The 22,160-nt window shown below is 48.0% G+C and overlaps 1 protein-coding gene across 2 annotated transcripts in view; it reads right to left on the reverse strand.

Annotated features, from left to right (window-relative positions):
• Positions 1–4,543: 4,543 nt before the first annotated feature.
• Positions 4,544–22,160, reverse strand: part of BTAF1 (B-TFIID TATA-box binding protein associated factor 1) — a 984,515-nt gene continuing 966,898 nt past the window's right edge. For both annotated transcript variants that reach the window (XM_078643429.1, XM_078643428.1), the window contains exon 38: positions 4,544–4,974. In XM_078643429.1, the coding sequence (XP_078499555.1) occupies positions 4,834–4,974 (141 nt within the window). In that variant the 3' untranslated portion in view covers positions 4,544–4,833. The remainder of the gene's footprint in view (positions 4,975–22,160) is intronic.

Below are 22,160 nucleotides of genomic sequence, written 5' to 3' on the forward strand. Positions count from 1 at the left end.
GACACCGACCAATGGAACTCCCAGATTGATCTCCTGGTCACTCTAGACGTTGAGGCCCTCTATACTAACATCCCTCAGAGGGCCTCCCTAGCAGTGATTGAGGAAATACTCAACACCGTGACTTGGGCTTCACCAACACCACCGGCGTTCGTCATGGAATGTGCCGAATTGGCCCTGACCGAAAACTTTTTTGAATTCAAGGGCAAATATTACCATCAGACCCAGGGGACGTCTATGGGGAGTACTTTTGCCCCATCTGTGGCGTGTCTCTATATGGCAGACTTCGAGAGTAAACACGTCGATGCCATCACCAATCCCTACCACAATAACATCATACTGTGGAGGAGATTCATCGATGATATCTTGATCTTCTGGTCAGGCACCCGTGACTCTCTTGATATCTTTCTCACATGGATCAATACATTGAACACCTACTTAAACTTTACAATGACGGCCTCAGCTACACAGATCTCCTTTTTGGACCTGACAATTAGACTCACTGATGGCCAATTAAGTACGAGTATGTTCAAAAAACCAACAGACCGCAACAGCCTACTACACTACAATAGCCATCACCCAAAAGCGCTCCGCTCCAACCTACCATTTGGTCAATTCTTACGGGTACGGCGTAACTGCAGTAGCTTACCAGAGTACAGAACCCAATCCGACATCTTAGCCAAAAATTTGTCAGAAAGAGGATATCCACACAGTGAGGTAGCAAAAGCAAGGAAAAGAGCGCAAAATAACCACAGAGGCGTCCACCAGTAACAAATGAGCCCTAGGCTCAGTTCCAGGACAGAGGCAATGATGGAGAGTGCGTGGCCTCCTTTATCCTGAGCAGTTGCCAGGTGAGGTGAGGTTTTTCCTCCCCACGACTTGGGAGAAGATACACCATTTTCCCTTGAGAAATTGGATATGCTCTGTAGATTGTCTTTTCACAGCACGTCAAGTAAGTGTTGCAGTAGTGCATCATAGGTCCTGACGAAAGCCTATTAAGGCTGAAACATGTTGACCAGTTTACACTCATGGTGAATAGCGAATCCTTACATGCTATTTTCACTCTGCTTTTAACCATACAACCTTGATGGACAAACCCAATAGAGTTTTCTTATGACATCAAGATAGGTATTTTTAGACACTTGGATTATATTTCTTTCCTTTTTCACAAATTTTGAGCACTGCAACTTTGCCCCTCTAGCCTATACTCAGTCATCTTTTCTGGTTGAGGGTCAACCATGGGGTCCAAGATTTGCTAGCCCGGGTCTCTCCCGAGGAAAGGCATACTGGACACCACTATTTCAATCATTCAACCCAGATGACGAAGTTCCACTATTGAGTGGGCTGATGGGGACACTTTCCACTTTAGTATTGTGTATCTTATTCTCCTGTTTTTTTGCGTATTAACGCTTGGCTGGTGCTGTTCTTGTACATTAACCTTTTGGTTTTGTCTTCCAGAGGGGACACTTTATAGGTTCCACAAGTACACCAACCAATGCAGACTTCTGGTACCTTTCGTGTGTTTTAATTGCATATACCTACTACTGTGCCCCTGTGGCCTCCAATATGTGGGGATGACCACAAGACCCATTAAGTTACGCATCTCAGAGCATCGGAGTAGTTTCCGATGCAAAAGAACAAACACTAAGATGTGTAAACACTACCTCGAGACTAATCACACAGCTGACTCCCTTAAGTGGTTAATCATTGAAGCAAGCCCCAATATCACACAACGGAACCTCTTTTACAGAGGACAAAGATGGATCCACCGTCTGGCATCCGATAAGAAGGGACTCAACGAAGACATCCCCTGGAATTCCCTTTGAAGGTAGATCATGTACTACAGCTTTAGACCTGCCTCCTTGCACTAGGTACCAAGCCACACAGAGATCTAATAAACTATTATGGCGAGCTCTCATGACTCCGCAGGCGAGACTCCCATTTACACTTATGAATACACACTTAAGTATCCGGTGACCCCAGAGGACTAACAGACCTAACAATTTCCCACTCTACCGATAATACACCTCTTAGTACTCTCACTGGTGTTACCTCACAGCTTTGAATAGCGGAAGCGTCACCTTTGGCGACCCCACTACAAAATGGCCGCGATAGCTGTCTTAATTTACCAGTAGACTCGTGGCTCACTTTGTACATTCGCACCCCAACATATATCTTTCCACTTCAGATTACACTTCAACGTTCCCTTTATATAAAACTGACGCAGAAACCAACCACGCTTGTAACATAGCGGGAACACTTTCGGGAGCCGATGGTATTACCGGCACACCTAAGTAATGACCCGTCTTGGGCACCACTCCAATATGGCCGCCCTACAAACTAGGTAAACCACATGACCCGTAACGTACAGCGTCTACGCCCGAACCGCCCATCTCCCTCATTACAACAGACACAGCCGCCGGACCAGATGTCACTATCCGGTCCTGGCGGAGATGGGTAGGCGTTCCGCTGCTGGCACAGGAGAAACTAGTAAGTGAGCTTTATAGGAAAGGAAATCCCGCCATGTGTGAGCTCGGCCCTGCTAGCTATCCATAACCCGGGACCTGAGGTAGCGCTGACTCTTAGGACAACACGAAGAGTTATGGGCCCACGTGGTCAATAATACCTTTGGGAATGAGAGGGACCTTTAATTGAACACTCTGACATCTGGGACATTAGCGACTCAGATCCCCACAGGGTCCGGCCCTTTAGAGATATGACCCACATTGTCCTTATCCCAGGGAGACGCCGGCACTAGTGAGGGTCACCTTAAGACACAATAAGAGACTAAATGAGGCTGTTTTGATGCTTATACGATATGTTTTAAAATCCTTAGGGGCCCCTAGCCCCCCGACAGTAAACACTTGATGTTGTATATTATATATCCTTTTTGCCTGCTCTACATCTCCCTGGCTTTCTTCCTGAACTAGCCTTAGCAACAGAGGCTATACTCACTGATGCCACTCCCGCCAAGAACTGTTGATACAAGTTACCATTGACCCATAGGTGAGTGGTGTCCAAGATAATATACTATATGGCTGCAAATCTTCATGTTTTTAACCATCACTTGATTTTATATGTCACTAAAGATTTCTCCAACGAGTTGGTAGAGCAATTCACTCTTCACTGCTCTATCCGGAGATGCTCACTTGATTTCACCACCACTGATCGTGCTAGTAGTCACCCACACTAGCATGCCACCCAGTGCACCAGGTCAGCACACATGTGGAATTTATTAATTTACCTGTCAATGTGATTCGTAACTTTGTGTTCTCCCCTTGTTTCTTATACCAGGTTTGGAACATTGTATTAAACAGGTACTTTCCATTCTCTTTGATGTGAACACTGATACTTAGGCAGATCAGTAACACAGTAGATAGTAATCCTTTAGGTCCTGATGAATCGCGGGTAATCCCACCCTACGCGAGAAACATGTCGACCATTATAACCACGTTGTAGTATAGTCACGAGTACGGAAAACATAACTTTCCACAACTCCATGACTAACTATTGTTTTTAATTAACGCAGGGGACCATCAGAATAAAGTCCCTTCTGGTACTCCTGTGCTATTTTAACTTCACTATCTGTCTACTACCAATTCTGGCCCCTCACCCACACTTCACCCATGGGCAGTTGGAAAAAGATCTCCGCCAAAGAGCCCCTCTTTTGAGGTGTAGCCCGTTGGGTATTGCACCGCCCACCCAACGAGGAGCACCGGCCCATGATGAAGCATGACACCTGCAAGGGTGTGTGAGGCCATTATATCCAACAAAATGGATTCCCATTGGCTGGTTACCATTTAACCACCCTTCTACATCCACAAACCTCCGACCTGCACGCATACCCTAGGAACAGCCCAGTACCCTCTTTTGTTGCATACTGTATCAACAGTCTCCAGAATTTTTAGCAAGAAGTTTGTTAAGCTATACCCCCCACAAGAGCACTACTCCAAGCTACAACTTTTCAACTAAAGCTCATCAAACCGCACATGTACATAGGGCCTTTTCTGTGGCAGCAGCCTAGACCTGGAATGCTCCCCCTCTCTCTGTTGTGTAGAATACTTAATAAAAATCCAGGTAAGACCTAAAAACATTCTTGTTTATCTGCAAGCAGTGCTCAGTAACCAATTGGTACTTTGCGCTATGGCACTTAGGCACATGTGCTCTTTAAAAACACCATCCAATGGCATAGAGAAAAATCAAGCAAGTCAAGCCAATTGGATTTGGACAAAGCAGACCGTTTAACCATTTAAGATTGCTTGTTTTGCAGGAGACCGGTAGAGTAATGCAAAGAGGCTAGCTCAGAGCGTGGTTACTGTGCTAAAGTCTACCATAAAAATGTATGTGCATTTGTTATCCCCAGCCCTTGAATTCCCAATTGCAGGACGAGTCTTGGCCACTTCATTAGCATAAAACTAAAGATCAGATGCTCCCTTTGAGTCGTTAATACAGAAATCAATCACTCCCATCCTCAGACTAACAAAACAGCAGCATAAGGAGTGTATAGACAATGTTATAATTGATAAAGAACTCAAGTTGCAACATGTAAAATCCGCCTTGTTTTATTTCACGGCCAATGACTTTGCATCTGTTGAGCATATAATATTTAAACCACTTCACAAAATATATGTTTACATGTAAAGTTTGATACAGTGCAAATATAAGACATTAAGTCCCATCTCCCTATAAAATGGATACAACGGATTTGCTAGCGGCTTGATATTTTCACATCTATTTACAAATTCAGCTAAGGTTCAGTCTAGGCTTTTACGCGTTGCTGAATATCAGCAATATGTGAACGTGAGTAGCAGCAACTGTACTGTGCAAATCTGTTCCCTATTTGAGTGAATGCATGAAACTGTCAAGACTGTATTCAGAGTCATACTGGTCCTGACTCCAGAGGTCGCCGAGGTTATCAAGAATTGACTTCATGGAGGTTTTCCCTGATGAGGTGTCCGCTTTTTCAACTGCTCCATCCTAGAAAACAACAAAACAAAAACACAATGTAGTTAGTATTGAAATCCTATCGCTTCTTGACAAATCTGAACTCCATCGCCAACAGCAGGGAGGGAGCCAGACACCGCCTCGGGAAAAGAAAGGAGAGGAGGCAGTTTCAACAGGTATCACTTGTTCACTGTAACAAACCAGTTCCAAAGACATTTCTTTCCCTTTTGATTGTAGCAGCCTAACGGTGGCTGCATCTTATGAAACCACTTACTTAAATGTACAATACAAGCACTGACTGCGACAGTAGATTCGGCTTTGAATTGCGCTGGCACAGGCATGCAAAAATGAAGAGTGTCGTGTACCAGCAGCAATGCACATACAACAACATACAGGTATCCATAGGCATAAACCAACATACATAAAAGCACCCAGATGAACAAGTTACCTAACTTCTGTGACAATCTTTCTGATGAATACCCTTATGTAACTTCTGATTCCTCAGCTTGTGATTATTCCCTTAGTGTCAGACTGGATCCGAAAAAGTTTTGAGCAGTATTGTGTGATGGCAGGTGGAATTGTGCAGCTCCAGACAAATGTCGTTCTGCCCTCAAGCGCAGAGCGTATCCCCTCATCATTGACATGACCAGTGTGCAGGTCTCTAGATTGAGACTTTAAGATGGAAAAAAGAGTCCATTTCACAGAACAGAGGAAGGAAAGTCAGTGAGGATTATGAAGTTAGAGTATCCACCAGAAAGGTCAATACCCACAGTACGTAACTTGTTCTGATGGATACTTATATCCGCAGATTGTTCACCTTGTGTATAGATACCATAATAGTACCCCCGTAAGTGATGGCTCTGGAACTAGCTCAGACCAACCGTCCTGAAGGAGTAAGAGCGCAAAATGCCCCGCTTGACAGACCAGATTGTTGAGGCAGTAGTTGTTTAACATATGAACCAATGCCCACGTTGCCATCTGGCATATATCCAGGACAGGCTTTCAGTAGGGTTGCAGCTCTAGGTCAGCCGAAGAGCCAGGTCTTGAGGTGCTTCCTGAAGGTGTGCAGGGTGAGGGAGAGTCTGATGTTGACTGGGAGTTTGTTCCAGGCTTTGGCTGTGATGTAGGAGAAGGCTCTCGCCCAGGCTCTGGTTCTGCGGGTGCGAGGGGTCGTTGCTAGTGCGAGGTCGGCGGAGCAGAGGTGTCTTTTGGGTGCGTGGAAAGAGATTCTTTCGTTGAGGTATTTCGGTACGATGTTGTGGAGGGATTTGTAGGTGTGGGTGAGCTTGAAGGTTACTCTTATCGACGGGGAGCCAGTGGATGTCTCGCAGGTGTTGGGTCATGTGCTCTTGTCGTGGGGTGCCAAGGACGAGTCTGGCTGCAGTGTTTTGGATGGTCTGGAGTTTCTGTAGCAGGGATTTGTTGATTCCCGAGTAGAGGGTGTTTCCGTAGTCCAGTCTGCTGGCAATGAGTGTGTGGGTGATGTTTTTTCTGGTTTCTGGTGGGGTCTACTTGAAGGTCTTGCGGAGGTAGTTGAAGCAGGTAGAGGCGACAGCGTTGACCTGGCGAGTCATGGTGAGGTAAGAATGATGCTGAGGTTCTGGGTATGGTTTGTCGGGGTGGGCGGGTTTCTAAGGATGGAGGGCCACCAGGAGCTGTTCCACGCGGTGGGGGAGGGTCCAAAGACGAGGACCTCTGACTTCTCGGAGTTCAGTTTAAGGCAGCTGTCTACATCCAGGCTGCGATGTCTTTCATTCCTACTTTGAAGCGGAGTGTGGTGTCTTTGGGGTTCTTCGTGAGGGAGAGGATGAGTCTGGTTGCAAGAGTGTAGTGGGAGACGGTGTCGAAGGCAGTGGTGAGGTCTAGCAGGATGAGGGCCGTGGTGTGTCCCTGGCCGAGTAGCATGCGGATGTCATCGGTGGTGGCGAGGAGGGCGGTCTCGGTGCTGTGGTTGCTGCGGAACCCGGACTAGGAGAAGTCGAGTATGGCATTCTCTTCGATGAAGGTGGTCAGTTGTACGTTGACGAATTTCTCAGTGACTTTGGCTGCGAAGAGAAGGAGCGAGATGGGCCGGTAGTTTTTCAGGTCTGTCGGGTCGACCGAGGGTTTCTTGAGGAGGAGCTTGACCTCAGCCCGTTAACAGTAGTCGGTGGTGAAGGTGTCGGCTTTGAAGGTGGCGTTGATGGTGCGGCGTAGTTTGGGCGCAATGGTGGTGGCAGCTCTGTGGATGATGTGAGGCGGGCAGTGGTCAGTGGGGGCTCCTGATTGGGTGCTTTTCATGGTCGTGGTCTTTGGTGGTGACTGGTGTCCAGGTGGTGATGGTGGGCTGGCTATCATTGCTGGAAGTGGGGGTGGGGGGGTTGGTTTCTGGAGTCTTTTCGCTGAAGTTGTTGTAGAGGGCCTTGATCTTTTGGTGGAAGTAGGAGCCGAGTTTTTGGCAGAGGTCCTGGGATGGAATGATGTCTGTGGCTTTGCTGGGAGGTTCGGTGAACTGCTGGATGATGTTAAAAAGTTCTTTAGAGTTGCTGGCATTGGTGATAATTTTGTTCCTGATGAAGGTCCTCTTGGTGGTTCCTATGAGTTGGTGGTATTCTGTCATGGCATGCTTGTAGGTTGACTGGTCTTCGGTTGTTTTGCTGTATCTCTGTCACTTCTCCAGCCATCTGCTGGAGCGTCTAGCTTCTTGGAGGTCGGTGGTGAACGAGGCTGCCTTCAGAGGGCATTGTCTGACGGGGTGGCGGAGGGGAGTGAGTATGTCTGCGCAGCTGGAGATCCAGCCGTGTAATTCCATGGCTGCAGAGTTGGCGTGTGTCATGGTGGAGGGGAGTCGTGGGCGAGGGTAGAGTTGAGGTCCTCTTCCATGACCTTGCACCAGTTCCTTCGTGGCAGGCGCAGGGTGGGCTTGTGTACGGTGGTGGTGCTGAAGGAGAAGGGTACGCAGCCAATTGTTAATTATGTCAAGGCGTGTTCACTGGGAGCATAGCAATAACATTAAAAGCTTTTTCACTTTGGGTATACCCAATCATCTAACAGAGTCTAACACTCTGCTAGTGAGAAACATGCAGAATCATGTAGAGCATTACACAGGTAAATCATGATGTATCACCTGCACATTAAAACATGTTGGAGTAGTAAGAATGTGAAAATAAGAAATAGGTTGCCACTTAAGACTCTGCATCCGGGAATTCTGGCCATACAACAAACTAGATGTTTGTCAATTAAAAGAACCCACAAAAGTTCAACATTTCTACAATTTCCATCTTTTATGCTTTCTAAAACTGGTTTTGTTCAAGTTTTCATCCTTTTATTATTTACCCTTTTAGTATTGTGTTTGTAACAATAGCTCCAATTAGTCTCTTGACTTTGATCTTGCTAAACTGTAGAAAAGTAGGATTTTTCGTTTATGGTTACCCCCACTTTTTGCCTGGTGTCAGTATGCTTTGACTGTAGGTTGCGGAGATCCTGCTAACCAGGACCCCAGCATCTGCGCGCTCTCCTAAAACTGTAGTACCTCCACAATTGGCTTCTGGTGTACCCCTATAAGTCCCTAGTATATGGTACAAAGGTAACCAGGGCATAGGTACAGCAGGGGTCTCCCACTGGGCTGCAGCATGTATTGTGCCACCCATGGGAGTCCACATAAACTCTGACTAAAAGCCTGCCATTGCATCATATGTGAGATGGTGCCTGCACCTCTCACAACAAATATACGTTTTCTTACATCTGAGGTCACTGCACTTAAAACTTCTAAGTCACCCCTATGGTAGACCCTCCAGTCTGAGTGCAGGGTGCTTGGTTATAAGTGTAAAGGTGCCCCGCCCCACAAGCAGGACACCCCTACAAACCCCGGTCACAATTTTCCAGGCTTTGTAAGTGTGGTCAGCCATTTTAAGACCTATAGTGGATATCAGTCATTATGAGTTGTCTAACTATATAATGGCTGCCCGAACCTGGTCATTTTTGGTATCAAACATGTTGGAATCATAGCCCAACACAGATTACGGCGTTGGAGGTATGATCCCATGTACTGGGTTTCTCCTTAGAGGGGACCCCTGTACCCCCGGTTACAGCCTTTCAGGGTCTGGCAGCAAGCTAGTGCTGCTGCTGACCACTGACACTGTTCTGCCCTCCTGCTGCTGAGCTCGAGCAGGGGAAGGTAGAACATTAGGTTTACTTTCACAGGGAGGTGTAATCACATCCCTGACAGTACTTAGTGTACTGGGGTGGGGGCGCTTTCCAGCACCACCAGACTGCATTGAAGGGCACAGTTGGAGCCCTCCTTGCATACACTGGTTTAAGCCAGTTCAGGAACCCCTGGTTACCACTCTGGCGTAAAACTGGACAAACGACAGGAGTGTATCCTCCCCTCTGTCAAGCCCCACCTGTGAGAGGGATCCATGAGTTGTTAAAACCCATTCCTTGGGTATTTAAGGGCTCCCTTGTGGGTGGGACCTCAGATTAGTCATGGAACAAGACTCATCTCTGAAACCAAGACACTTTTAGACCGTCTGGACACTTGGAGTTTGCTGGACTTCGCCTGGAACCGAGACTGCATCAAGGAAGACTCCAGCTGCTCCTGGTCCTGCTGCTTTGTCTATGGCTGTGCTTCTCTCAGGTTCTCCAGAGACCTGTAGGCATCAAGGACACCTGAAGTAATCTCCCTTGGAGTGAAGAAGTCACTACCCTGCATCTGCAGGCACCGATTCGAAGCTGACTGGTCCGCTACTCCTGTCATCTTACGGACTTCCTGAGGCCTCAGCAACACAGGTGGCTTATCTGTGGCACTCCAAATACCTGACCTGACTTTCCTGCAATTTGGAGGACAGTATCCCTCGTCGGAGCCGCTGGGTCCAAACCCCTGTGCATCGCTTCGACATGACGTTGGAAAGGCTTGTTGGCTCTGCACTCCAGAGATCTTCGGGCTACCAGAAGCTCCAGCACCTCATACTTGAAGAGCAGCATCCTCCCTGCATCTCCTGTAATGTGGACCTCCATCTTTGGTGAGCTGTCCGAGGTCCTCTTGTGACTCCTGTGCCTTCGGACTGTAGGTCCTCTCGAGGGTCTTCAGATTTTGTGGGCTCCCCTGTCTGCTTTGACTCCCCGGAATGTGGGGAGTCCCTTTGACCATGCTGATCCCAATGATTGCATCTTTTAGTCTTCCAAGCCAGTTGCGGCTACTAAGGCTTGTTGGTGCTCCTGCCAGACACCGACATCTGACGTGGGACAGCTCGTGTATGGCTCCTGGTCTTCCACAGCGTCGCTGTGTCCCCACAACTGCAGCGACAAGGTCCTTGTGAACTCTTCTGGAGACTCTGACAAAGGTGGGCATTCTAATTACGGGCCTCCTGGTCACCTCCAAGTGGCATACACTCTGTCCCATCTGCTTGCAGGTTCACCTCTTCAAGAATCTACCCTTGGATTCCACTTGACATGTTCACAGACTTCTCCAGAGGCCTTTCTTCCCAAGATGCCCATTGTTGTCTACAGGTGTCCCTTCTGGGCCAGTTTCCCAGTTAAAAGCTACTAGGATTTCCTCATCTGAGGAATAATCCTCTAAGGTTACACCGACAACCCCTTTGCCTACCTTTTTCTTGGGACAAGCTGAGTCCCCTCTGTAGTGTCCAACCTGCTGACAAAGCAGGGCCTACAGTCCATTCCATGTTTAAGCTTAGGGTCTCCACTACTTGGTTTGCCACCTGAGGTGGGGTGGGATGAACCATCCATCTTTTTGGGGGCCTGAGTCACTGAAGGTGTTTGTTTGGAGGGCTTACTACCACCTTCCGGAATCCACTTTTTTGGAATCTCCCCCTGATGTTTTTTTGTGAATTCTGTCCTAACCCATTCATCAGCTTTCTTAGCCAGCTCACTGGGACCAGAAATTGATGTGTTCACTAGATGCTGATGTAACTTTTCTGATGCACAGTTTGCTAAAGTGTGCTCCTTCATAATTATAGAGCACTTCGTTGTCCTGCACCTTTTTACCTTTTAGCTACCTACCTAGTTTATTAACAAAACGTCTGCAAAATCTATCCAGGTCTGACTCGAGGTTTTCTAAATCTCCCTTAACCTAAACCTATATTGCTCAGTGGTGATCCCCAAGCCCTCAATCAGGATATCCTACATGAGGACATAGGACTCAGCCTCTATCCCACTCAGTGTCAGGAGTCTATCCCTGCAGCTCCCAGTGCAGAGAGCCCCAGTGTCTCTGGTGTAACCTCCTCATTCTACAAGCCCTCTCAAAGGCAGACAACCACTTGGTTCGAATATGCTACTTACCAGTATGCATCTGTTCTTGGCATGTAGGGCTGCTGACATTCATATCTATAGCATAGATCACCGCCTAGTGTTGGGTCCGGATGATTGCACATTGTTGTCCTGGAAGAGTCTTCGAAGTATCACGAGATAGATGACTCCTCCCCTGGACTACAGTGCGCATGGGCATCGACTCCATCCCCAGATTGTTTTTAGCCATTGTGGCGAAGATGGAGTGTAACAGTGTGAGTGATGACCATGCTAAGAGTAAGTGTAAAGTTTGCAGCCGCTACAGGCGCCGGGGAGGAGGGCGGGCGATATGAATGTCAGCAGCCCTACATGCCAAGAACAGATGCATACTGGTAAGTAGCATATTCGGTTCGAGGCATGTGGGCTGCTGAATTGATATCTATAGCATAGAATATATAGCAGTCCCTCCATTAGCGGCGGCCGCCTGTGCCAGCTGCAGCAGTTTGAAAAAGTGTTTTTAGAACAGCCTGCCCCACAGCTGCTTGCTGCTTGGAGTGCACATCTACACAGTAGTGTTTTGTAAATGTGTGTGGGGTAGACCATGTGGCTGCTCTACAAATGTCTTCTAAAGGGATATTCCCAAGGAAAGCCATGGAGGCCCCCAACTTGCGGGTGGAGTGGGCTCTTGGGGGGATTGTTAAAGTGCGCTTAGCTTTTTGATAGCAAATTTGAATACACTTAACAATCCACCTGGCAATACCTGCTTTGGAAATGGGGTTGCCTTTGTGTTGTGCGGAAAAGGCAACAAAGAGTTGTTTTGTCTTCCTAAAATCTTTGGTCCTATTAATGTAATACATCAAAGCTCTTTTGACGTGAAGAGTGTGGAGCATTCTTTAGGCCACTGTCTCAGGATTTTGTAAGAACACAGGCAGTTCAATAGTCTGATTGATATGGAACTGTGAAACCACCTTTGGAAGAAATTTAGGGTTAGTGCGCAGCACCACCCGGTTGGAGTGGATTTGTATGAATGGCTCTTGTACAGTTAGTGTCTGAGTTCACTAACACGTCGCAGTGACGTAATGGCTATGAGGAAAGCCACTTTCCACGTTAAGAACTGAATCTCGTATGAATGTAGAGGCTCAAAAGGTGGGCCCATTAGTCGGGTGAGGACCACATTAAGATTCCATTCAGGAGCTGGTGGGGTCCTAGGAGGAATGACTCGTTTGAGTCCCTCTAGAAAGGCTTTAATGGCAGGCACTCTGAAAAGGGAGAGATGCTGCCCGCTTTAGAGATAAGCCGCTATGGCGGATAAATGTATCCGAATGGAAGCATATGCTAGATTGCATTTGTAAAGATGTAACAGATAACAAATGATGTTGTGCGCGGATGCGTCAAGCGGGTCTATGTTGTGGTCTACGCAATAAATGACAAACCGCTTCCATTTTGCCGCATAGCATGCTCTGGTGGTGGGCTTTCTTGCCTCCCGTATGATATCCATGCAGTCTGGAGGCAAGTTAAGGTAGCCAAACTCTAAGACCTCAGGAGCCAGATCGCCAGGTTGAGCTGTTGCGGATCTGGGTGCTGAATGTCGCCATGGCTCTGCGTCAAAAGTCTGGGTGTGAGGTGCAGCCTTTGATGCGGTACCACGGAAAGGTCTAGAAACGTGGTGTACCATGGTTGGCGTGCCCACGTTGGAGCAACCAGGATGAGCGTCATCGAGTGTTGCTTTAGCTTTCGTGCCACCAGCGGTATTAGAGGTGCTGGGGGAAAAGCGTACGCAAATTTGCCTGACCAGTTCATCCATATCGCATTGCCCTGCGACTGTGGGTGCGGGAACCTGGCGGCAAAGCTTTGGCATTTGGCGTTTTCCCTTGTGGCGAACAGGTCTATCTCTGGATGACCCCACTGCTGGAAGTACGGGCGGAGTACTGATGGATGTAGCTCCCACTCGTGCATTTGGTGGCTGTACCTGCTGAGCAGATCCGCCATCTGATTGTCCTTGCCTGGGAGGTGTTCCGCCATGAGGAAGATGTTCCTTTGAATGGCCCACTTCCACATGCTCTGAGCCAGATGAGACAACTGTGGAGAATGTGTACCTCCCTGCTTTTGAATGTAGTACATGGCCGTCATGTTGTCCGTCCGGATCAACACAACCTTGTTGCACAGATGTACCTTGAATGCCTTCATTGCCATGAAGATTGCCATCAGCTCTAGGTGGTTGATGTGCATCTTCTTTTGCTGCGTTGTCCATAGTCCCTGCACTGTGTAGTGGAGTACATGAGCTCCCCAACCCTGGAGAGATGCGTCCGTGGTTAGGATGATCTGTGGCACAGGCTCTTGGAACGGTCGGCCCTTGCAAAGGTTGTGTGGATTCCACCAATGCAGAGAGTTGTATGCACGACCGGTCACCAACACTAGGTCTCCCAACTGTCCGTGAGCCTGATTCCACTGACGTGCTAAGCACTCTGGATGCGGACGCATATGTAGTCTCGCGTGCGGGACTATGAAGATGCAGGAGGCCATCATGCCTATCAACTGCATGAACACTTGTGCTGGAAGGGAGTGCTGCGGTCTGAATTTCTGTATCAGCAATTGAATGCTGTTGATCCTCACTGAATTTGGCTGCGCTGTGGCTGCCAGAGTGTTTATTGTCGCGCCTAGATACTGCCGCACATGGGCGGGCTGAAGGTGTGACTTTGGATAATTCAGTGAGAATCCCAGATCGTGAAGAAGGTGAATGGTGTGGGACATGTTGGCAGCGCACTGCTGGGCCAACTTTGCTTGGACAAGCCAGTCATCCAAATAAGGGTAGACGTGCACGTTTTGTCTCCTGAGGTGCGCAGCCACTGTCGCCAGGCACTTTGTGAACACCCTGGGCGCTGTGGTCACTCCGAAAGGGAGGTCTTTGAATTGGTAATGCTGTTTCTGAATGGTGAATATGAGGTATTTTCTGTGTGACGGATGTAGTGGAATGTGAAAATATGCATCCTTTTGATCTAATGTTGCGAGGAAATCCCCCTGATTGAGCAACGGAAGAACCTGCTGCAGTGTGAGCATATGAAAGTGTTCTGATAGAATGTACTGGTTTAGGGGCCTGAGGTCCAGTATGGGTCTGAGGGACCCGTCTTTCTTTGGGATCAAGAAGTACAGGGAGTACACTCCTGTGCCTCTTTGTTCCACTGGTACGAGCTCGATTGCCCCTTTTTGCAGCATGACGAGTATCTCTTGCTGCAATAAGTGCAAATGCTCTGTGGACATAGGACGGTGTTTTGGGGGTATGTTGGGTGGAGTGGATGTTAACTCCAGACAATAACCGTACTGGATAAGCTTTCTGACCCACCTGTCTGTGGTGATGGATTTCCAGACTGGCAGGAACTGTTGGAGTCTCCCCCGACCGGTGTTGTATGGTCTGGGGGCAGTGACAAGGAGTCACTGTTTGTTGGCGGCGGAGGATCGGGAGCTGTTGTTTCCACGACCTCTGCCTTTGGCGCTGTTTCCGCGATAGCCACCTCTACTTTGTTTGTTGTATGAGGTTTGTGCGCCACTCTTAGTGTACTGTGTTTGCTGGGACAGTTGGCCTCTGGAAACACCTCTATTGCTTGAGCAACGAAAAGAACCACCCCTGAACTGCTGGGACTGGACAGACCCCAAGGACTTTGCAGTCTCGGTGTCTTTTTTGATTTTTTCTATGGTGGTGTCCACCTCAGGTCCAAATAAGTGATCAGGGTTTACAGGCTGATTTAGGATGGTGGTTTGTATCTCCGGCTTGAACCCGGAGATCCTGAGCCAGGCTTGACGCCGCAACATCACACTGGTGTTAATGGCCCTGGCCGCGGTGTCAGCTGCGTCCAGTGCACACTTAATAGAAGCATTTGAGATGAGTTTCCCTTCCTGTATGAGCATCTCTGCTGCCTCTTTATATTCATCTGGCAAGTGTTGTAACAGGGTCTCAAGTGTAACGTAATGTGCCCTGTCATATCTGGCCAAGAGTGCCTAAGTGTTTGAAATGCGCCAGATATTGGCTGCTTGAGCGGCCACCCTTTTCCCTGATGCTTCTAGCACTTTAGATTCCTTGTCAGGGGGAGGAGCATCACCAGTAGTTTGTGAGTTTGCCCTCTTCCGGGCATTGGAAACTACTAAAGAGTCCAACGGCAACAGGCCCTTGATGTAGGTAGGGTCCCCAGGCGCCGGCTTGTACTTTTTTTCAATTCTGGGGTTTATAACCCTGGCTCTTGTGGGTTCTTTAAAAATGTCTGCAGCATGTTTTAAGACACCCTTCAGCATAGGCAGAGTCTTTACGGTCTTCTCAGAGGTGGAAAAGGTGTCAAACAAAAATCCACCTCAATAGGGTCAGCATGGAGCTGGACGTCATGATTTTTGGCTTCCCTCTTAATATGCACATTAAACGCCGCTGAGTTCTCAGTAGGTGATGTTTTGACATTATACACTTGAGTGTCTGGTGCAGTTTGTGGATCCCCTGGGTCCGCAGCATCTGCCCATGTGTCATGTTGATCTTCAGGGTCAGTGTCGGCAGGGTAGTTGTACTCATCATAGTCACCTTCTCCAGCCTCCACATCTGAGTAAGTGGGCGAGACTGGAGCAGTGTCCTGTCCACGTGGAGCTATTAGTTAAACAAGAACGGGTGAATCCGTGGAATCCTTCTTTTTCTTTAAAGGAATTGTATAGGACTCCATAGGCTGTGCTGGTGTGATCTTTCGTTTGTAAATCGAAAGTTTACCGGTGTCGGCGTCGATGAATTGTTCCGACTGCTCCTCAAGCAGGGGTTGTCTATGCTTTGTGCCCACAACTGCAGGGGAAGGCTTCGGCCCCGTGGACACCTTCATGGACGCCTCGACAACCTTCTTCGGCGCCACTTTCGGCGGCAGCGTAAACTGAATAGGCGCTGTCGACATTTGCGGTTTGGTGGCAGGCTTCGGCGTGGAAGTATCCTTCGGATCGACAGCGGAAGCTTTGTCCTTAATACGTTTCAACGATTCTGACACCTGCTTCGTGAAGGAGGCAGACGGCTGCGTCGACTCGACAGGTGCCTTTGAGCCACCACCAAGTGCGGAGTCGAGGGTTGTAGTACTTTTGGCCTTGTCCGGCCGACGCGCTGGATCGACAACTTTTGTAGCTCCGAGTCCTCTGTCTGTGTCGACGGCCCTCGGCGCCGAAGTCTTCGGGTCGACGACTTTGACAAGTGCTTTCGGTGTCCCAGTCTTCGGCTCGACGCCCTTGAGCGACTTCACCGGTTCGACAACCTTTTTTGGCTTTGTCTGCACCGACAGGTCTGAAGACGCAGAGCTGACCAAGGCGACACGCGCTTTCGGTTTCGACGGTGCCTCTAGCACTTTCGGTTTTGTAGACACCGAAGCTTTCTCTTTTGGTTTCGATTTCACCAATGGTGCCTCTTTAGAAGTGTCCGTAGCCGGGCCCGGAGGCGAGACTGTGGAACTTGGTGCAAGATCTTGGGTAAGGCCATGTGGCGATCCCTCGACCTGAGCCGTAGATATTGTTTGAACGGGGCATAGCTCCTCGCTTGAGCTATCTTCAGTGGCCCCATAGGCCTCATCATCGTCTCCTACCTCGTCGACGATTTCTTCTTCATCGAGCATTTCTACGTCTGCGTCGTAGTTGGAGTCGATCTCTGCCGCTGGATTGGAAATCGGCTCTTGATCTCCCTGCTCGTCTGCCTCTTCTCCTTCGGTATCCAAAATGTTCACCGGGTCAGGTGCCGTCTGCTGGGCCTCCTGGCGCGCTAGGCGCCGAAGTCGAATCGTCTTCTTGGAGCGGAAACGAGAACAAGCCATACAGTTGGCTTCATCGTGATCCAGCGACAGGCACTTGTTGCACACCGGGTGGACGTCGCTGTGGGGATACTTGGAGTTGCACACGGGACACCTCTTGAACGGGCTCCGTTCCATGATGGTTTGTTGAATAAGGCCTGTAGCGTCGACCGGGCCTCGAGCACTGAGGAGTCACGCGACTCCTCTGGATGTTTGACTCAGGAACTGAGCTGGAACAGAACTGGGCACCGATCGGAAGACAATACCGACGATACAGGAAAGGCCTTTGGGCCAAAAAGAAAAGTTTCTATTGATTCCGAACTGGAGTGATCAAATATGCATCCAAACCCAATGGCGGAAAAAACCAATCTGGGGATGGAGTCGATGCCCATGCGCACTGTTGTCCAAGGGAGGAGCCACCTATCTTGTGATACTTCGAAGACTCTTCCAGGACAACAATGTGCAATCATCCGGACCCAACACTAGGCGGCGATCTATGCTATAGATATGAATTCAGCAGCCCACATGCCTCGAACATATTGCTGCCCTTTTTTAGGGCTCGGCTGAAACGCGCGGAAGCGCGTCTCCGCCGAGAACTTATTGTAGCCGTGTCTCCTTCCCAGGAGACAATCCTGGCCGCGCGCATCGCCTTGGAGGCGATTCCAAACTGACACGCGCACGAGCGCTGCGGCCAGGCACTGTCTCCTGGGAAGCACACACGCGCGCACACACAAGCAAGTACAGATTATTATCGGAACGACCCCCGGTCGTTCATGTCGTTTTTCGTGTTAGATCGCTTCGGATTTGCACGTCACCACGCTGATCTCTGTATCTGTGGAATAATTAATAAGAGACATTGATTAAAAATGTTATCCTTGGAGTTGAGAACAGTTGTTTGTTTTGTAGCCATATGAAATATTGTGTCACCCTTAGATTTAATTGTCAGTGCCTCTACATGGTTCTCTCCGCCTCTCTGTCTCCCTCACACAGTTATGACTTCCGTTTTGTATATTTCTGTTTTACTGTCGATCATTCTGTCACTGTTCTATCTTTATCTCGTGTTCTGTCTATATCGTACTGCTCGCCCCCCCCGTTTTCTCACTGAATCCTTTTCTTTAGCGCCCTCTTTTCTTCTCTGTTTCTTCGGTCTCTATCTAACTCATTCTCCCGCTCCTCTATCTCGCTCTCTTTGCCCCTTTAATTTGTTTCCACTTTTTTGTAACACTTTCTATTCCTCACTTTTCTCTCCCGCTGTCCCTCGTTATGCTTATGCCTCCGTGCTGGCTTCCTCATTCTCTCCCATGCTCCCCTCTCTTCGTCCCTGTTATGTTTCACTTTGCCCCTCTTTCTCCTACTTGTATTCTCTTCGCCCCTTCTTAAATTGTCTCCCATCCCCCGCCCTCTGGTTCTCTCTCACGTAAACACACCTAATGATTCCGTTTCTCTCCCTCTTAGTCTCAACCTCTCGTGTAACCTATCCTTGTCCTCGCCTTTGCCTAAAGCAGACACACGAGGGCGGGGAAGCCTTCTAGTGCGCTTTTCACATGTTACAAAGTGTGTATTCTTCAGATATATTGGCCAATAATAGGGTGCCCATGCGTCCCGGATTTGCAGGACTGTCCCCGTTTTCCACCAGCTGTCCCGGCAGATGTCAGGGAATTTAGCTCATGTCCCGGTTTTAAGAGAGGGTAGACTGAAAACGGCGGGTGGTGCTTTTTTATGTTTTACCAAGCAGAGATAGACCGTTGTTGCTTCAAGAAAGCAATTTAATTAACAGGCAAGCTACTGGGTTTAAAAATTGCATTTTATGTATGCATGTCTTAACTGCCTGTTCTGTAATTCACTGCTGAGGAGCGCTGTCCCATTCTGTGGGCCTGCTTTAAGTAAAATTGTAGTCCTTCTTCTATTTTGTGAAATGTCCCGGATTTTGGCTTTAACATTCTGGTCACCCTACCAATAAGCACGTGTCGCGTTGCTATGTCCACGTTTGAAGTGGGGGCTCTAACTTTTGCAATGCCGAGACCGTTGCATTGTAAATGCTTGTCTATGGCTATGAGTTTAGCCTCTAGAGCTAGTCTCCTAGCTAGTTTCTAAAGACCTGCATCTTCTTCATTTACTACATCTGGGGTACTACCAGAAGTACTCTAAGTATAGGTACTATTGGCAGGTGAATTAGAGGTTTCCTCACCATCCTCACTGACATTTCCCTCTACTGTATTTTCTTCCCTATCTATGGTGCTATCATTCTCAGCCAGCAGAGTCTGTTGGTGAGCTTTTGTAGGGCGAGGCCCTATGGCAAGACCCCATGATTTGCAGAGTTTCTTAAGTTTGGACGCCTTAAGGTTTTTCTAAGGACCCAGGTTGGATGCCTGGGAATTACCCTCTGTATCAGACATGGTGCTTTTAGAACAGTTGGAACCTTTTTACTAAGCTAGAAAAATCTACCAGACAACATTTTTTAAAGAGTCTACTGTCTAGGATACTTTTTACATTTCTCAAGAACAAGGACCGGGGGACTTAAACAAGGCCCTAACAGACCATATTAGAAATTTGGAAAAAGAAAACAAAAGAATTTCGGAAATATATTTTTGGAAATCTAAAGTCAAATGTGGATTCTTTAGTAGATTCATAATACTGACAGACTGGTACAGTAAATGCAAAGTTTGAACCCCACCGCTGTACCACCAATGTAGGAAGCTGGCTCTAAATCTCTTGTAAAGAGTACAAGCAAACCCCAGAGGAATTACAGAGGCACAAATGACAACCCAAATGTTCTCTTTTGTGGTAGTGTGGGCATATCAGAGGGCAGTAGTGCTAAGCATTCATTCATTCATTACATAAAAAGGCAGTGCGACCACACTCAAAGAAATCTGACACCAATTTATAATAAAGCAAACTTTCATATAAATTTAGATACCAAGGTCTTCAGAATCAGGTAAGTACTTTGCAAGTTGTGAATTTTTCACAGATTTAAACAAATGGAGACAGTGCATTTTCTGGATCGGTAATGTTATTCTATAGAGAAAAAACATATATTGCATTCGAGCACTTGGCAACAACTTACAGGACTGTTCTTCAGGACTTGAGGGGACTATGGGGCATGGTCCAAGGCCACACCAACAGGTCACCCGGGTAGCTCAGTCCCAGGGAACTCACAAGGGGGTTTGACCCGAGATCCTCGGGCACACAAGGACAACCTTGGTCCACTTCTACTCAGGCTGTGGGGCTCGGTGGAGTGGTGTTTTTTGGAGGAGGTACCTCTCGTGCTAGTCTCAAGCCCCCCAAGCTTCTATAGGAGTCCATTTTGGACCCCTCCCGTCTTGTGATAAGCCTTCTGCAGTGTTTGGTAGAAGGAGGCTGCTCACGCTAGGTGGTCTTGGTCCCACCTTTGGGCAGGTGCTTCAGAAAGGAGTCCTTGTATGGAGTAGCTCGGCGAACTTCCATGAACATGGCTTTCTCCTTGCCCTTTTTTATATCTTCTCGAACATCTCATCAACCTGTGGCTTGAAAAGGTGCTCCCTGTTAAATAGGTGGTTGACGAGATGCTGCTAGACCTCTGATTTGAACCCCAGAGATACAGAGCAAGTTGTGATACCTAAGAATGATGCTGGTGTTGATGCCCCTGGAGGCTCTCTGCGGATTCCAAAGCACACCAGATGTTGCGTTTGAGATTAAATTGCCCTCAGACATCAGTTCCTCCCCACTCTTGAACTCTTCCTGGAGTTGCTTAAGGAGCCCCTCCATCTCCTTCCAGTGTGCCCTGTCAAACCTGGATAGGAGGACAGCCAAACTGGCTATTAGTCAATGGGTAGCTTCTCCTACTGCCACCTTCTTGCCTCCTGCGTCTATCATTTTGCATTCCTTGTCTGGAGGAGCATCACCTGTGACTTGGGTAGAAGCACTCTTGTGGGCAATGTGGACTACAAGGGAACCTGGCGCAATCTGTCCCCTAATGTACGTTGGGTCACTTGGAGAGGGTTTACATTTCTTAGTGGTGACCACCCTGGCCTTGACAGCCTCCTTTAAGTTATATGGGGCCGATTTTAACATGCCCTTCAGCATAGGATGGAACTGTATTGAACATTCTGACTAGACAGCGTCTCCTAGAAGAAGTACTCCTTCTAGATGACATGCATGTCAACCTTATGGTATGCTATAGCCCTCTGGATGATCTGCAGTGTTTTATGGGGTGAGGTCCTGACTGGTTAGTGGTCTAAGTCAAGGCTGCCTCAGTGTACCACCTTATAATCATCCCAGGGATATTCAACTGAAGGCTGATCGGAAGGTTAAAAAGCACTATAAGGGCTACTCTGTGGTGATTGGAGAAAAGAGACCTCTCTAGTGGAGGCAACGGGGGAGCGATACATAGGCATAGTGGTGGAAAGGAACGTGGAAGACTGAGGCAGAGGGATCGGAGGTTTCAAAGAAGGGTCTCTCTTAAAAGCGAGTTTCCTCTTGCAAGGCATAGATTCCAAAGGTGGCGGTGGAGCAGATTTAGCTGCAATCTTGCTAGGAATCGGGAGTATGACAATACGCTGTTATCTAGCATTCAACTCCTTCTGAAACCTCTCATGGATTGGGAATATGTTTTCTTGCTTGCTGGGAACCGACGGTGATTTCGGTATTTCCTGTCCCTTCAGAGCCATGGATGCTCTCAGAGCAGAAGGTGATTTCGGCACCAAGTAGCTCAGAGCCCACTTGGTGCAGATTCATAGCCAATGGCAGAAATAAATAATCAAGATGGAGTCAGTGCCCAGGTGCAACAGACACAGAGAGAGGAGTCACAGCACATCTCGTGATTCAAAAGACTTCTTTGAAGAAAAAAAACTTTCAAACGTCTCAGTCTAATGCTAGATGGCAGGAGTATGCTAAGCATGTGCATCTACATCCACACATGCTAGGAACATTAAGTTTATTAAAGGATTTGTAGTTAAACATGAGTTTGAGCCATTACATTTTAAAGCGGAAAATAAAAAGAACTATAAAGAGGCTTTACGAGGCTACCATAAAAAGATACAGGTAGCTAAGAAGAGTTTATTTGCTTCAAAAATTGATTCTGCAGGAAACAAAAGCAGAGAGATCTTTGACATTGTTAAAAGCTTCTGCACACCTAAGGCTGCAATTAGGCTTGCCTCTCCCTCGGATGAGTGGATGGGGAACCTAGCCAATTTCTTTTACACTAAGATAGTGTCTATACAAGCTTCGTTCAAT

This window comes from Lissotriton helveticus, chromosome 5_1 (assembly GCF_964261635.1).
Source record: "Lissotriton helveticus chromosome 5_1, aLisHel1.1, whole genome shotgun sequence".
NCBI lineage: Eukaryota > Metazoa > Chordata > Amphibia > Caudata > Salamandridae > Lissotriton > Lissotriton helveticus.